Source organism: Trachymyrmex septentrionalis, unplaced genomic scaffold (genome assembly GCF_001594115.1).
Source record: "Trachymyrmex septentrionalis isolate Tsep2-gDNA-1 unplaced genomic scaffold, Tsep1.0 scaffold9, whole genome shotgun sequence".
NCBI lineage: Eukaryota > Metazoa > Arthropoda > Insecta > Hymenoptera > Formicidae > Trachymyrmex > Trachymyrmex septentrionalis.
Genome location: NW_017306091.1, coordinates 4514790 through 4530971, shown reverse-complemented (window position 1 = coordinate 4530971; position 16182 = coordinate 4514790). Strand labels below are relative to the sequence as shown.

Sequence of the window (16182 nt, the reverse complement as noted above, 5' to 3'; positions counted from 1 at the left end):
ATATGCTCCCATTGTACATGTAAAATAACGTTCATACCTTAATTAAAATTGATATTTGTGGATCGTTGGATCATGTGAGGCGAGAAGAAAATATTGTTGAATAAAAGTAATATGTTTTAGTCTCCATGATAAACATATTCCTTACATACAAATCTTATTTAAATGTCTTTGGATGCCATGTGTCTCATGAGATTGCCTATAAACTTTTCCATTTTCTTTAAGTCCTGAGCTATTTCTGTTCTATATTGGAGGCACTGCAAACAGTTTTGATTATTGGTAATATTGTTGATATTCTTAATAATAGAAACAAATACATAAACTGTTTACATTCTTTGATCTTAAGATACATTCCTAAAATTGCTCTCTTACCCGTCGATTATCTGTTAACTTTAGACATAAAACTCCTTTACTGTGACAATACTTCATCGTATATCGAGTCTGAAATACGACAGAAAGAGAAGTTAATATATTACATAAGTAGTTATTCACTCAATTATATTTATACGCAGTACTTTAATTTGCAGTTTTGCATATATCATATGCTACTAGATTACACTTTACTGTTTTCTTTCTTCAATGCTTTCATTGCAATACTAAAAGGCAAAAGAAGATCGAAAGTAATTGATAAAAGAGGAACAAATAGTCTTATACATTATGCAGGAAACATTACAAATTTAAACAAAACCTTATAACAAATACATATATATTTTTGTCATCGCTCTTCAGTTCGCAGTTACGTAAATAATCCATTACAAACTGAATAAGTGGACATTTTCAAAGTGGTACAAAACGTCATGTTGATACCAGAACGTATCAAAGTACACGCTTTTCTGGCACGCGTTATCATAATCTCAAGTTATATATATAATATACGGATCGAGAGATTTTCGTGCGAAGTGTCGAAAGGACAAACAGCATTAAAGATTTTAAAGAAATTACATTAATAGTTTTGTAAAACGTACGTTTATCGGATCCTGCAGATATAACCTCTCGGCGCCTCTTTCGAATTCTTCCCACGAACTCAGATACGTCATTTTTATCACTGATACGACGACGTGTGTTTATTTTCGCGAGTAAAAAGTATACACGAGGTGAATTAATGTTTTTACCAGGTTTCACCAAATAATACTAAAGAGTCATTCACGAAACTATGGGAAATTATTATCGACGACACCGATTGTCAGTGCCGTCATACGTGAATACACGTGTGTACTACATTCGGCATTATTCGGCCACAGAAATGCTTTCTGATGCGTTTTGGAACACAACGATATCACGATCGTCCATTGATCGAAGGAAGTAAATGGTGCACAAATCGACCAATCACAATTAAGAGCGCACTGCCACTTTCAAAAATTCACTACTGGGATTGGCCAATTCAATTGCTGCTAATAGTTTCCTTCGACCAAAACTTCAGTTGATCGTCTCTAAATTGAATCTTTAGCATTGCTCGTTTTAAATCATGACCGACCGAAATGAACCATTTCGGCATTCATCGTAATAATGAATGTTAGATGTCACATGAACGAATGTCGTACGTTATTTCGACGTGAATTCTGTACGTAAGTATATAAAAAAACATAAATAAGGACTCTCAATCTTAAAAACACTTAGAAATTTAGAACAAGGCTAATGAAAGTCTAACACTGATGTAAGAGTGAAGAGTTAGGAGATGTAGATAATACTTAAGTGTGTTGACGGTAGTCTTCATTTATTATATCGAACGTTTCGGCTTACTTTAGAGTGATCTTCAGCGAAAAATAGACTATAATAATACGTTGAGAGTAAGTCACTCGCAGATTGGCAGAAATACAGTAGTCCATACGCTCAACGGGAAAACATTTAAATTGAAAACGACACGTCAAGATCAACTGACACGATATTAATTCGAGGAACGATTTTTGTTAATTTATACCGCATGAAAATTGTGACTCAATGTATTGCGTAACTTCGATGTTTTCCCATTCAATATACGAGTATTTCGATCAATCAATCTATTTCTGATCAATCAATATATTTCTGAAAATCTGAATCCATTTCAATCCATTCTCGTTTGCTGGGAAAGGGAGCAAAAAATATGAAAGGAATGGAATAAGCAAACTTTGGCCATGCAAAAGAAGACAAACAGTCAGGATGCCAGTAAACGAAAATGGATTAAAATGGATTGAAATTGTTTTCTATCCGAATGCGTATTTCAAATAGCGGATACTTTTTTTTGGATTTAATTAAATTAGATTCAATTGAATTGAACTGCATTTTCCTATTCAAAATTTTCAATTGAACAGTATCATTCACAATGCACAGAAAAAGTTATTGTAACATTATTTTTATTTTTAGATTGAAAGGCATAAAGGTATGCTCCACGCAATTTCTATAAACAAAATAAAAATGCACTCAGGATTGAAAAGCATTCATTTTAACATTTTTTGTAAATCATTATATTATATTTCAGAAAATCTGAATCCATTTCAATTCATTTCAATCCATTCTCGCTTGCTGGGATACAACCCCTACGACTGACACAACCCCCACGATACGAAAGAAGGCGATCTCGGTGACGGTGTCGTGCCGCTGATCACTCGTCGAACGTCGAGTCTTTCAGTTTCTTTTGGACCGCCGCGCCGCGAGCGCGGGCAGCGGGATACAATTGACGGCACGATGCGCGTGTGAAAGTTTCGCATATCCGTGCGCACGTCCTCTATACGGAGACGAGAAGCAGAAGGATGTGACAGAGAGAGAATAAGTAAAAGGACAGAAAGGTATACGTATAATTATACGATACGCCAGTAGAGAACACGTAAAAACCGCGGCAACGAACGAGATCGCATTCATTCGCGGTACGAATCTTCTTATTCCCGCGCGTTTAAATATATATATCGTACACGTATTTTTTTTTTTTTTTTTTTGTAAGCCGCGAATTGAAAGAAATACTCCGTATTTTTTCCGTAAGAATAAACAAGCAGGAGAAACGCGTGTCTTTCTTCGTATATTACTTTAATTGTTTTTCGCAACGCCGCGCCGTTACGAGTCTCTCTACATTTTTTATCGCAGTTATTATCTGTTATTTAATCAACGATAGCATAAGTCATTGTCACTTTCTTTCTTTATGTTCCAAGTACTTTAGCTCCTACGGGGCGCAGGTGTGTTGCAATCGGCAACAAATGTCGCTCCTGCAACAGTTCTCCAGGCAACAATTCGGATCTGTTGCGTACGTGCGTTATTAACACCGCACTTAGAAATGAAAGTACCCGCTTCGGATGTGTGATTTCGCGGCAGATCCGTGAATGGCGTGAACATGAATAAATTTGAATCGGCGCGGAAGGACGGGATGTGAGAGACGAAATGAAGCTGCATGGACAAAACTTTTTCGTATCGCTCGATGATTGCGCGAAGCTCTGATTATCACATATTATATAGGATTCATATATTATATAGGATTGCCAATAATAGATAGGGATCATCCGAGGAGATCCCGCGTTTGAAGAACACGATATCATAAACAATTTCTTCAGAAAACGAACGGAGATGTCATCCACACGTTTCGACGTTTGCGAAAGCGATCTTACTCACCCAAACAGAACAACAAGTCACGATAACGTCAAAATGACATTAAAATGAATCGAAAATGACTGAAAAATGACTTGCAATGATCATTTTGGAATGATTTTCATATCATTTTGATATCATAATGACCTGTTGTTCTACTTGGGTAAGGATCTTTCGGTGCCCGATCTCGATCCCGAACCAGATCGGAGGCGAAACGAGACGTGCGCGGTGTGGCCTGCAATAACGATCTTTTTTTCCGTCGACGATCCTAAATGAGAGTGCGAGTGAAAGTCCGCGAGTCAAATATTTTTCGCAGTTTCATTACATTTCGCGGGCTGCATACCGTTGGCGGCGGTGGCGACAGCCATACGTTATTATTGTGCGTGAACCTGCGTATCCACCTGCATTTCTGCTCGTAAATATATGTAATACTATCTTCCCTATATTATACATATATGCACGTATATATACAACCGCCGCCGTAGAAAGGCCGCCGTAGAATTCACTGAGGAGAAAATATGCTAAAATCTTGCGTTATTAATTCTTTCGCGCGACGCTCGTTAACAGTCCGCATAAAGATCGTATTCATTATCGTTGCTGGGACGAAGTTGCTTGCAAGCGATATCATGTGACTCAAGTTTAGAAAAGACTCCATTACGCATATTTATTTATTTTACACGCGCGAAAAAGTATTCTCACAATCGGCGCTGTAACTCACGTACGATATGTATTCACGTAAACGGTGGTTGCAGAAAAAAGCAGCTTTTGCAAAAACCTGCTTATCGTTGTAGAGATTTTTCATTATGACTGATCATACATTTCATCCAGCAGTGAGAAATTAAGGACGAGAATCAATTAGAGAATTATTCGAGAATCTTACAACAGTTGCAAAGATGCTTCTTCTACTAAACGCAACCAGTTAATAACGTGTGTCTTCGCGTCTTTGCTTTTCGCACATCTCGACATTTATATAAAAGATTATGTAAAAGATTATTATACACACGATCTCTCTGTTACGTGACGTTTATACATTAAAATATATACGTGTTTTTCACTTAGAAATGAAAACAGCCGTAATTGAATTTGGGGATTGTCAGTTTTATCCCCGTTTTCTATACCAATGTAGATTGACTTTTTAATCTCAGTTTATCTAACTTTATACCTTTCTCAAATTCTCAGAATTAGAAAAATCGTGCTGATAACGCGAACGTTAATCTGCACTTTGTATAAGAAACGGGCATGGAGTCGACGAAGTTACATAGGAAAAATTTTCGTGAAAGTATAATCACATTAATTTTTGCAGAGACAATTCGAATTCGTTGAAAGTCATTATATTATCGATCGTGTGGGATGATAGCGATTTATGTGTTAAGACCGTTCTACCATTGTGAAGCTTTTATATTAACGTTATGCGATATTTTTAGGGTGCACGGTGTTAATATAAACATTGGCGAACGTGCCGTGCTGATGTGAAAGTGGTTGGCTACTACCTGGCCGTCTGGCTGCTGATGATGGAATGTACAACGCAACGTGCACACTGATCCACACGTCTCCTAGGTAATTACGTACATACGTGGATATACATGTCTCTTACATTATGAGGTAATGCTCATCAATGCTGAATGCTCCGGAATGAACCGGACGTTGATCAGCGTAGAACCGATCGATTTACAGAAAATCGTGATACTTTGAGGATTGGCTCCGAAAAATACCGAGTGGTTGACGAATAATTGGCCGTCATATCGCGATATATATATATATATATATATATATATATATAAGAGTATACGAACGACACGCTCAACGGAATTTAATGTAACAAAGGGCGCTTTCCATTACTCAAGTTGACCTAATTCGAAAGCTATTCTCGCATATCCGCTTTCTCTTCGCCTCGTACGTCACGTTGTCGAAATTTGACACGGCGACGCCGCGGAGAGGAGTCTCTCTCGGAGGCTTGCTCGTGCCGGGGATACCGATCGAGAATCGGGGGGAGGAGGTCACATAAAGTTCGCAATAACATAAGCTCGAAGAAAAAGAACGACGATGACCTCCATTAACGTTCGCTCGTTCGACACGTCCCGAATAATACGTAATAGGTTTTACACTGGCCGATTTCTTACGTGAACCCAACGAATGTGAAAGCGACCTTGAAACGTGGATCATCCGTAGATGATCACACGCGCGTGTACGATAAGATCGTCTGAAGTAAACGTGTATATTAAGAGACACGGTAATGCTGTGGGTTCGGCCACGCGCAACGACGTTATAGTAACGTCTACTTTACGCGAGCGAGACCGCGAGAAGTTACTCGGGGGATAATTGAGATTATTAGATTATTAGATTCGCTTTCGATAAGAGACAGAAGAGACCGATCGCTATGGCCCGTAGGAACCCACGTGGTCCGTCGACGACAAAAGCGCAGCTGATGATCGAGCATGCAGCGATGGTTCCAGCAGCTGGCCTTGGACGAGTTCACGTCCGATCTCTGCGGTAGCGTCGGGTAGCGAAGTCCGAATGCCATCGAGTGCCGTCGGGGGATGCGTCCGAATGCTGGTGTAGCAAGACGAGCGGCGATCCCGCGCGATCCTGGAGACCCTGGAGTCAGGAGTCGAATCGATCCCGAAGGTGCAGAAGTCGATATCAGGCGTGTTTATGCCGCGTCACCTACGATCGAACCTACGTACGACATCGAATGGTATACAAGTCTCCGACTTATATTACATTATCTTGACAAAAATTTAAAAAAATTAGGCATTATGTCGGTTCTTATCTATAATCGAATCAATGCGAGAAAAAAACTTTCAACAATTGCAAAATAAATTCTACTAAACGCGGCCATTCGAAACCGAACGATGATTTTCTCAATTAATAAAATTCTCGATTAATATAAAAATGGAAGTTTGTACTTTTTGTTCGAAATTAAATTTTATGCGAGAAACGCGACATACCTACTTTTTGCCTCCGAATTTGATAGAGATATTCAATGAGATATACATATATGTATTTATCGCATGTTGTCCATCATACTCGACGGAATATAATTTTTCTAGGATAAGATCGGACTTGGCAGACATAGAAATTTCTAAATTCGTGAACGGCATCGCAGGCAGCAAGTCAACAGCGTCGCGCAATAATCCACGAAGATGTTACAGAACGTCGATGAGCTCCGGTTATTCGAGCCATTCGCCGCCGTTGTCAGCCGGCTCGTACTCTTATTACGCGTCAGCGTCTACGAGAGATCCATCGTACGGTAGCCTGGCGGTGATTCACGAGAGTGAAGCGATACCGCGGCCCATTTGGCCTTCCGTCATCTATCATCATACCGAGGATCACAGTGCAGGCGGTTATGAAGGTAATAAACGGAATTAGTGACGACTTCGCGCTGTGTAGTTCACTTTCATTTTTTCACAAAAATCTCGTTTATCGCACGTTAACGCTTTTTGTTTTTATCGTAACAGGTATTTATACATGCCACGTATGCGGCTGCACGTATAAGTATTCGCCACCGCAGCCGCAGCTGACATCATCACCATCAAGAGCTCGTGAGGTGCTACTCGAATTATCCCGAACTCTCAATTCTGTAATAGACGGCAACGTCACGGCGGCACCGGAAGATATCTTGCGCGATATATCGCGCATTGTTACCTTAGAGATCGGCACGAGGAATGACAACGTGTACGAGTACATTTGCCCATCCTGGGCGTTCAGTGATAAGAATCCGGTATCGCCGAGCTGCGTGAAGAACGTACCGTCGAAAGTGAATCCAATCAATTCAAAACTTTGTGTCAGCCCTCGTTGCCTCTACGAGTACAACTCGACGCGATTCGCGCCGTCGCTTAAGAACGACAGGGCGACGAGACGTGAAGGCGATAGCGATATGAGAAACAACTCCAGCTTCGCGAGAAAGAAACCTTGCGCAACAGAGTCCAAGTATTCGGTGAGTACTAACTCGATTGGCGTATAGCTTCTTGAGAAAAGACTCTTCGGATTAACGTTGTTTCATTGATGCTCGTTTCCACCAAATTAATTTTTTTATCTCAGTTTAACTTTCTCTTTCTCTTTTTCCAGTTCTAAGAATTAGAAAAAAAATGAAGAATTAAACGTGGATTAAAATATATTAATTTACATTTTAATGGAAACGGACATAACACTTTGTTCAGCAAGTGTATAATATATATAGTCATGCTGTATGAAGGAACGTATTATTTCAGCAGCTAGTATGCAGCGACGTCGGGTCGTCTATAACCGAAGGAACAATTGCTTCGTTGAGCGCGAACAACTGGAACCATCGCTTAGCTGGAGGCTTGAGCGAGGATTTTGATTTCACGCTCGACGTGACGCAGGCCGAGCGTTTAGGCCGGACGATTGCGAGAGCGAAACGGAAGCGGCAATGGTGCAGAGCCCTGACCACTCTCTTCGGTCTAGTTTTCTTCGTGTTGAGCGTCGTCGTCGTCTCGTTGTCTGTAACGAGGGGTCGTAAGGTGTTTGGAAGCATGTAAGAGTCAAAAGACAAGAGCTTATGCGTGATCTAATTAATATTTATTCGGCTTATAATGCTCTTCCTCGTGAAATTAAAGGAACTGATTAGTCGAATTAACGTCTGGAACATTTTAAACACTTCGATATAGTTCTTACCACAAATATTTTGCGATACGAATTCTCTCGTTCCATTATATAATATACGGCTACTTTTAGTGCCTTATTAAAATATATGTACACGCACACACACGCGCGCGCGCGCGCGCGTGTGTGTGTGTGTGTGTGTACAATTAAACGTAGTGAAACACGAAGAAGATTCTGCAATCACGATATATGGCTGTGACCATGTTCTTTTGCATGCGTATAATGTTAAATATCGTATATAGCGCATCATGATCGTGTTAAATATGAATAAATTAGACTTTTCGCATGGACAGGTGCGAATAACGTTACCAGTTGATTGATGTCGCGCAGAAAGAAACGGGTACCTATGTAGAACAAGGATGACTTTGACTAAACAACTCTAATTAACATAATTGGGCGATTAATTCATAACTAGCAGAAGTGCTCAAAGTGAAAATAATGTACAATTCGTTGTCTTTGAACTGTATATGTTAACTTTGGTTTGCTGGTTTGTTCAAATTTACTGTATGATCATATGTTTGGATCAATGTGATTTAAAGATCGGATAAAATATAAAAAATAAATTTTATAGAAAATGTATTTACATGGTAAATATATTTTACATTAATAGACGGAGGTCTATTAATGTAACAAAACAGGACAAAATTTTTTAAATAAAATATTAGTAAGAAGGTAAATTACTTTTTGGATCAAATAAATTCGAACAGACCAGTAGAGTTAAGCAATTAAAAATAATAATAATCCACGTTAATAAAATATTATTTGATAAAGTTAATAATTATCGATTATTTTTTAATATTCTGTATGTTATTGAATTGCTCACTAAAATTTCTGACTAAATTTTGTCGTTTCTGATCCAATCTTTTTGTTTTTCATATATTTTAAATAACAGAATATAATTCTAAATTGAGAAAATACAAATATTACTTGACAAATTATTCTTTAATATTTTTTCAAGTTAATCAGAGTTTAGTCGGAGCCATTCCAAAACTAGCTAGTAACTTGCGCGCGTCAATTTGACACTAGTCCAAGCACTCCAAGAGTTCAAGTTAGTCGCGCTCAGCGCGGCGCTGCGAGCGACAGGCGAAGGAAGTCGAATAATGGATATGTGTCGTGTACTTCTGCGTATGTGTTGGTATATGTTTGATTGTGTATCACGATCGCGAGTGATAGATCGAGCGAATTGTCGAAAGGGTGAAGCGTTAAGATTAAAGAGACGAGTCAACATTCCAAGTAATCATCTCTAGTAATGATTTCTAGCTCGATACACGATAATATCTGCTTTTAATCGACATATTTTCTGTATCCGTTAAGAACATTCCAGATTTTTTACTCTACGATCTCATCCAGGTTATGCTCATATCGATCTCTCTCATATTTGTCCGATTGTTGTCTCGTGGAGGCTCGATATTCCTTTTCTCAAGGTAAGAGAGAATAATCCTGCTTTTCATATCTTCGAAAGTGAACATACGTAGCAAACTCAGTAATGATAAGAAACAAGATGATTGTGCGATCTACGAAGCTGCAGCTGTGCGCTTCGAGATGAACATTTGACATTTCTGTCCTTTCTCTGCTCTTTCTCTCTCTCTCTCTCTCTCTCTCTCTCTCTCTCTCTAAAAATTGCTTCTCTATAATTTTAGATTATAAAAATAAGTTAGATACAGAATGGTGTGCATGCCATGCTTCGCGTTTCCTATAATGCTAATAATATGGAAGTTCCTTATACAACCGTTGATCAAGTGGTGGTTGAGAAGTAAAGGACAGGAGGTCAAGGGAGATCAGCTATGTCCAGATTTGATAAAAGAATGCAAAAATGGGACATGTACTCTATCATTGAAAGATAAAAAAGATGATGCGGTAAAAAAAAATGAATGAAGAACAGTTGAGTTGGAATATGCTTTTCCTTGGGATATGCAGTTTGCTCAATCAACATGGGTTACTTCAACATTTATGTTTCTGTTAAATAATCAGAAGTTAATAATTTAAATATATTCTATAGACACAATTACAAATCACGCTTAAGACATTAATCGATCTGTATTCAACTAAAAATAAGATAATCTGTTGTTTTAGTTAATCGAACTATGTATGTTCTCTGTATATGATGATATTTAATGTCAACGCAATAAAACATTAAATCATAAAGATTAACTATGTGATTTGTAAGGATCTTCTTGTTATAACATACATGGACATGTCAAGATTTGTTAAATGGAATATGATTATCTTATGTATAATAGAATAAATATATAATTTATATAAACGTTTTCATATCATTTTACTCTAATATTATTTTTATTTAATTTATGATTTGAAGCTACAAAATTTTAAGGAATGTCAAAATATTAAAACAACATAGCAATGCTTTTATTTACAAATAATTTTCTTAATTCTTAATACTAAATTCCAATAACGCTGGTCAACTTATGACATTGAATTTACAACCTAATATTATATTTGTTTCATATATATGTTTATTTGTAACGTGATATTTCAATTAAATTTGTACTTCAGTCGGCGATCTCTCTGTTTTATGATGTATGAAAGACAATCATAGGAAAAGTATAATTATATTATAAAATACACAGTACAATAGAATATAATTGTATTATAGAGATGTGCTAATTTATGAAATATTCATAAATTGTAAATTTAATGTCAAATTATTACATAATCTATTCACAGATATTTTTATAGAATTATCAAAACATTTATTATCTCTCTTTTTTTTTGTAATTCACCAATTAATAATTATAAGTATTTATTCTGAAAATATAATTCTTATACCTTATCCTCTTTTTAATGATAAATTTAAATCTATAGGAACTTTGAAAAATTTACTCTAAAAATCATCTGCAATAAATTTTGTAATTTTGAAAGTTTTTATATAAAAAGATTAGAGGATTTATGTAATATATATAAATTTATTATAAAATATTGTCATCTTTTTAACATCTAAATAATTATATCAAATTATAATTTAATATTATATCACATAATAAAATATTAAAATTATGCATGTATATTAATATTTTATATAAAAACTTTTCCGTTGTATTTATTTAATTCTCTAAAAAAGCGTTTTCCATCTTTACATAAGCATGTATCAAACACTAGATAAAAAAAGATTATATATTCTAATAAGATAGCAGTTGTAAAGTTAATTAATAACTCGACTTTGATGAATTTAATTTCACTTATAACAAGTATGAAATAAAGAGCATATTGAGTTCAGGCCTTCTGTCTCAAATACAAAAAAAATTGATTTATATCCTAATGAGGTAGTAATCACGAAGTTAAAAAAGATCCTTAAAATATTGGTAAATAATATTTAAATCATTAAAATTTACTCAAGTTTTATAAGTATATTATATATAAGTATCAAATAAAAGAGAAACATGTCGAAAATTTAAGAGTCTCTGATTAAAATATAAGATAAAAAAATATTCTAATAAGGTAGCAGTTGTGAAATTCATCTAAAAAATTAAACTATTCATAAGTCACCAATACCTAAATTATTGATCGACTTTCTTAAGTTTCTTATTCGACTTTCTTAAGTTCAACATCATATATAACTGTTGAATTAGGTGGAACTTTTAATCCATAACCTTCATTTCCATATCTGTAAGAAAAATATAGCATTAATAAGTTTATATATTTTCAAAATGTGACCGGACATTGTACTTGAATAAAGAAATTTTTTAAAAATTATGAAACTGACTTAATGCGAAACGAATTGGAATGTATGAGTAAAAAGCATAAGGAAAAATGCTATACATACGCCATATTGGATGGTATTATAAGACGACGTTTTTCATCAATTTTCATTCCAACTACTCCTACATCCAAGCCTTTGATCACGAATCCTGCTCCGAGTTTAAATCTAAAGCCAAGTTGTTCAATTCGATCAAACTCTTTCAGCATTTGGTCTCGTCCGGTCTTCACATAAGCTACATAATAAATTGTGACGTATTTGTCCATTTCTGCGATTTTGCCAGTACCAGGTCTTAACTCTTGCACTTTCACACCACCCTTTATAATTCTTATATCTTGCTGCTTGCTATTCTTTTTTGTTTCGTCAGGATCTTTTTCCTTCGATTTTTCCTCAATTATTTTAGCCTTCTGCTGTTTCTTTTTTATTTCCTGCTTTTCAGATTCTTTCTTTCTTCTTTTTTGGATCTCACTCTTATTTTCATTTTTTCTTCCATTTTTCTGTCTATTTTTTGACCTTAATTGATATATTGGTGATTTATTTTCTTTATCATTTTCTTCATCATCGTCATTACTTTCCATAGAAGAATCCTCAAAAGAAATCTCAGAAAAACTCTCAGAAGATTCCTCAGACGGAACCTTAGAAGGATTCTCAGAAGAATTATTATTAAAATTAATATTTTCATTGCAATGAAGCAATGACCTTGCGCGCTTTGTTTCTTCCGTTCTGTTGTTATCTTTCATAAAGCTTTTTCTTTTTAAGTTTAAAATTTGAAAAGGTATTCTATCTTCTTGGATTTGTTTCTTGTTAATAATGTATGGTGTAACTATCCAGTTTTCCTCGATTTTCACTGTTGTATATTTATACAAATATTCAGTTAGTTCTTCTAGACAAGTCCCTTTATTTTTTAGCTCATTTACTTTTTCGCCTAAGATGTGCCAAGATAAAGTTGTTATCCAGTTTGAGTTAAATGGATGTTTTATCGAGCCAATTCTGTAATGTCCAATTAAATGAACGTAACTTCCACCGTTGCATGAAAGGGTTACAACAGCTTCCTTTGGCACAAGAACGTCGAGTTGAACTTGCCATGGTTTATCCTTGTGTAAAGTACAAAGCAGAAATTTTTTCCGCTCATAAGCCATCATTACTTGTATCGGTCTGTCACCTGCAAAGAAGGCAATGCGCGCGTGATTTTCAAGCATGTAAACAATTCTCAGACGTAGGACATAATTCGCTATGTAAATAAAACACATTTGATACAACGCACATTTAATTTTAATCTTGACCTACTGAGCAACTTGTAATACTACTCTCTGTTAAAATGTAGCGTTAGAACGCGTCACATATTGTATTTGACCATTTTAAACGTACATGAAAGCGCATAGAAAGATATGTCAAGACAGAGGCGGGAATTAATGGAGTTTACAGACTTTACGGGGGTGAATTTCAAGTATGCCGTCGCGAGGTTTCACGAAAAAGTTCAGAAGTTGTGTCTTACTAGTACTTGTGATATCCAAACTTGCCATAGTTATGCGAAAAGAATCTTTCACGAATTGCGAGTATTTATTCCCCGGTTGTAGAATCATCGCTGTAACATGAATAAGGACATTGATTGAGTGAGACGTTTCGTCGCAATATTCATGGATTTTTTATTAGTATTTACAATTGAGAAGGAAATCATCTTACCCCAAAATGTTGACATTATGTCTCCAAATTACAACGAAAAACTGGTCAGATCAGAGAAAGAAAGTAAAATCCGTTCGCAACAGCTTCTAGCAAACGAGTATAGTTGATCACAATCACTACGATCAGCAAGATCGAAGTAGATTCGAATCTATTTTATACGTGCTTCCATCGATCGAGAGAAATTCTGCGCGTGCGTAGGAGCGTCAATTCAACAATGCCTATTTTCTTCTTGTATTAAGATGGAATGCGTGATACATCTCGTGTATCTGGCTTCCTTAACCTTTTTTGTTATTCTTTATTCGTTATTTGATTTTTTATTTTGTTATTCTTATAATAATTATTTTTTTATATTGGATTGGTAAGAAAGTAATTGCGTTTTTTAAAAGGGTTCTATCAGTAAAAACTGCAATGCAATTACTTTCTTGCCAACTAATATAAATATAACTTGATAAAGTTTCAGCTTTAAGAATCTCTTTTTTTATGGGTTCGACAATTTTTAACGGAGCAATTAAAGTCAAAATGATTCTTGTATTTAATCCGCGATAACTCAGTACCAAAAATCGTAGGAATATTAAAAAAAAAAAAAACGATTTTGTAGGTAAAACTTTCACGTTAGGTAGTCGAAAATTTTCTCAAATTTATTTTGGACACGTTACAAACCCATAAATTCAGATTTTTAGAAATATTGATTTACGAATGTTAAAATGAATGCTTTTCAATTCTGAATGCATTCATTTTTATTCATTTATAGGAATTGCGTGGGGCATATCTCTATGCCTTTCAATCTAAAAATAATATTAGCTTTTTCTATGCATTGTGAATACTGTTTAATTGAAAATTTTGAATAGGAAATGCAGTTTTTCAATCCAATTGAATCTAATTGAATACAGTTGAATTCAATTAAATCCAAAAAAAGTACTCGCTATTTAAAATACGTATTTGGACAGAAGAAAATTTCAATCCATTTTAATCCATTCTCGTTTGCTGGGTCTCGATTGTGTTCCAAAATTCATTGCCAGCGCTAAAAATCTATATAGGCTGCGTTCCATTTTCATTATGAGTACTGAAAATTTATATAGTTCACTGCACTATACGTATCATATTTTCGACAGCAGTGAATTTTGAAAAATACAGCTCTTGTAGCGCTTTCCAGTTCGCATGGCTTAAAATTTGAACGATTAATGTCCGTTTCTACCAATGCAGATAACTTCAATCTCGACTTCAACTTTTCATCTCTTTTTTTAATTCTTAAAACTAGAAAAAGATGAAGAGCTACTTGAACCAAGATTAAGTTTACATTGATAGAAACGGCATAGACTCGTATGTCGAATGAATATGTAAGCAGATTACTCAGTTTTGTAATCTCGGTTTTATACTTACTCAATCTTTATCTTTTTCTGATTTCTAGACCTATAACAGGATAAAAAGTAAGGTTAACCGAGATTAAAGTTAAAACTGTATGTACATTGTTAATTAATTGTTATTTGTTTCAGGTTTATTCACGCGGATGATAACAGCGTGGAAAAAAAATGCAGTTTTGCGATATATACGCGACGATAACATTGCGTTATCAATATATGTACGCTTTACTTATGTGTGAAGCATCTATATAATAGTCATCATGAATTTAACTCAATACTGCGTTATTAATCTAGCTAAAGATTTTGTAAGCTGTAATTAAACAATTCCATGGATCGATTTAATCGTCGATTAAATTTATCGGATTTTAGTCGCCCTCTGGCTCTGACGTATGCACGTATAAATACAGCTGACTCCTCTAACGTGGATTTCACACTCCGTACGACATCCAATGAGAAGATTCGTTTCCTAGGAACAAAAATGGCGTCCTAAACAATTCCTAGGATCCACGCGCTGCCATTGGATGTCTCGCGTATCCTTGTACTTGTCGAAATACTTGTCGGTTGCCAAACTGCCGCGAAGTGAGAGAAGGAAAGGGAGCGAGTGCGAGCGAGCGAGCAAGTGAGAAGGAAGAATGAAAGAGAGAAAGAGAGTGAACGCAGCGGCACTGCGCATCGCAGTCAGTTTTGTAGGCGCGGCGTGATAGGTGGTTCGTACAATCTAGTACGATCCTTGGAACCTAGGGATCGCGCCCGCGTTCTTTCAAGCTCGAGCAAGCTCGAGTGGCTCGAGTGGCTCGAGTAGTCGAATAGTCGACTGAGCTCGACGACCTAGGTAGGGCCTTTTCATCTCGAGGCGCAAACGGCAGAGTCCAGCGCAAATCCATCGCCGCCGCGCGCGAGCGCGCGTATAGTGTATATACCCACGCAGACGGGATGGCGTCCACGAAGAGGAAGCAGGACGAGAGGAACTTGAAGACGCTCCGCGAACTGGTCTCGCAACCGGGCAACAAGGAATGCTTCGACTGCAATCAGCGCGGGCCGACTTACGTCAACATGACGATCGGCTCTTTCGTCTGCACCTCTTGCTCTGGTATGCTGTAAGTAGCTCCGGCTCCAATAAGTTCTCATCGCCCTCTCTCTCTCTCTCTTTCTCTCTCCCTTCCCCCCCCCTCCTGTTACTTCCCCGACCTCGTCGATGTGTTTCCTCGATCGCGTGCAGCTTAACCGCTATTAAGTATGCCCTTCTCACTCCCT

General features: G+C 36.5%; 4 protein-coding genes across 7 annotated transcripts in view; 2 read left to right on the top strand and 2 right to left on the bottom strand.

The window, feature by feature from the left end:
- Positions 1-4: 4 nt before the first annotated feature.
- LOC108755944 (signal recognition particle 9 kDa protein) lies at positions 5-1200 on the bottom strand. The gene is made up of 3 exons (XM_018499403.1): positions 963-1200; positions 370-438; positions 5-254 (listed from the first exon to the last, which is right to left on the bottom strand). The coding sequence occupies exons 1-3, from the start codon at positions 1032-1034 to the stop codon at positions 159-161; spliced, it is 237 nt and encodes a 78-aa protein (XP_018354905.1). The 5' UTR covers positions 1035-1200; the 3' UTR covers positions 5-158.
- Positions 1201-2524: 1324 nt separating this feature from the next.
- LOC108755774 lies at positions 2525-8230 on the top strand. Of its 3 annotated transcripts, none has more exons than XM_018499012.1 (6): positions 2525-2759; positions 4971-5103; positions 5935-6241; positions 6597-6898; positions 7005-7483; positions 7761-8230. In XM_018499012.1, the coding sequence occupies exons 3-6, from the start codon at positions 6084-6086 to the stop codon at positions 8043-8045; spliced, it is 1224 nt and encodes a 407-aa protein (XP_018354514.1). In that variant the 5' UTR covers positions 2525-2759; positions 4971-5103; positions 5935-6083; the 3' UTR covers positions 8046-8230. The 3 variants fall into 3 exon arrangements, with proteins under 3 accessions (XP_018354514.1, XP_018354512.1, XP_018354513.1); XM_018499010.1 differs by having other exon boundaries at positions 7758-8230; XM_018499011.1 differs by lacking the exon at positions 2525-2759 and adding an exon at positions 3879-3961 and having other exon boundaries at positions 7758-8230.
- A 3479-nt stretch (positions 8231-11709) lies between these two features.
- On the bottom strand, positions 11710-13841 carry LOC108755639 (46 kDa FK506-binding nuclear protein-like). Its single transcript, XM_018498754.1, has 4 exons — positions 13568-13841; positions 13380-13469; positions 11951-13046; positions 11710-11791 (listed from the first exon to the last, which is right to left on the bottom strand). The coding sequence occupies exons 1-4, from the start codon at positions 13581-13583 to the stop codon at positions 11710-11712; spliced, it is 1284 nt and encodes a 427-aa protein (XP_018354256.1). The 5' UTR covers positions 13584-13841.
- A 1755-nt stretch (positions 13842-15596) lies between these two features.
- Positions 15597-16182, top strand: part of LOC108755879 (arf-GAP domain and FG repeat-containing protein 1) — a 4171-nt gene continuing 3585 nt past the window's right edge. Inside the window, exon 1 of one of the 2 annotated variants that reach the window (XM_018499267.1) lies at positions 15597-16025. In XM_018499267.1, the coding sequence (XP_018354769.1) occupies positions 15862-16025 (164 nt within the window). In that variant the 5' untranslated portion in view covers positions 15597-15861. The remainder of the gene's footprint in view (positions 16026-16182) is intronic. The other variant, XM_018499269.1, reaches the window with a different exon arrangement.

What these genes read in the sequence shown, in the direction of transcription:
- LOC108755944 (XM_018499403.1), bottom strand. Translation starts at nt 1,034, where the DNA reads ATGACGTATCTGAGTTCGTGGGAAGAATTCGAAAGAGGCGCCGAGAGG. An exon ending in ATCTGCAGGATCCGATAAAC is followed by an intron (nt 439 to 962) that starts GTACGTTTTACA and finishes GTCGTATTTCAG; the next exon opens with ACTCGATATACGATGAAGTA. An exon ending in AGTTAACAGATAATCGACGG is followed by an intron (nt 255 to 369) that starts GTAAGAGAGCAA and finishes AACTGTTTGCAG; the next exon opens with TGCCTCCAATATAGAACAGA.
- LOC108755774 (XM_018499010.1), top strand. Translation starts at nt 6,084, where the DNA reads ATGCGTCCGAATGCTGGTGTAGCAAGACGAGCGGCGATCCCGCGCGAT. An exon ending in CCTACGTACGACATCGAATG is followed by an intron (nt 6,242 to 6,596) that starts GTATACAAGTCT and finishes TAATTTTTCTAG; the next exon opens with GATAAGATCGGACTTGGCAG. An exon ending in CAACAGAGTCCAAGTATTCG is followed by an intron (nt 7,484 to 7,757) that starts GTGAGTACTAAC and finishes GTATTATTTCAG; the next exon opens with CAGCTAGTATGCAGCGACGT.
- LOC108755639 (XM_018498754.1), bottom strand. An exon ending in TTTGGATATCACAAGTACTA is followed by an intron (nt 13,047 to 13,379) that starts GTAAGACACAAC and finishes CCTTCTTTGCAG; the next exon opens with GTGACAGACCGATACAAGTA. An exon ending in ATAATACCATCCAATATGGC is followed by an intron (nt 11,792 to 11,950) that starts GTATGTATAGCA and finishes TTTTTCTTACAG; the next exon opens with ATATGGAAATGAAGGTTATG.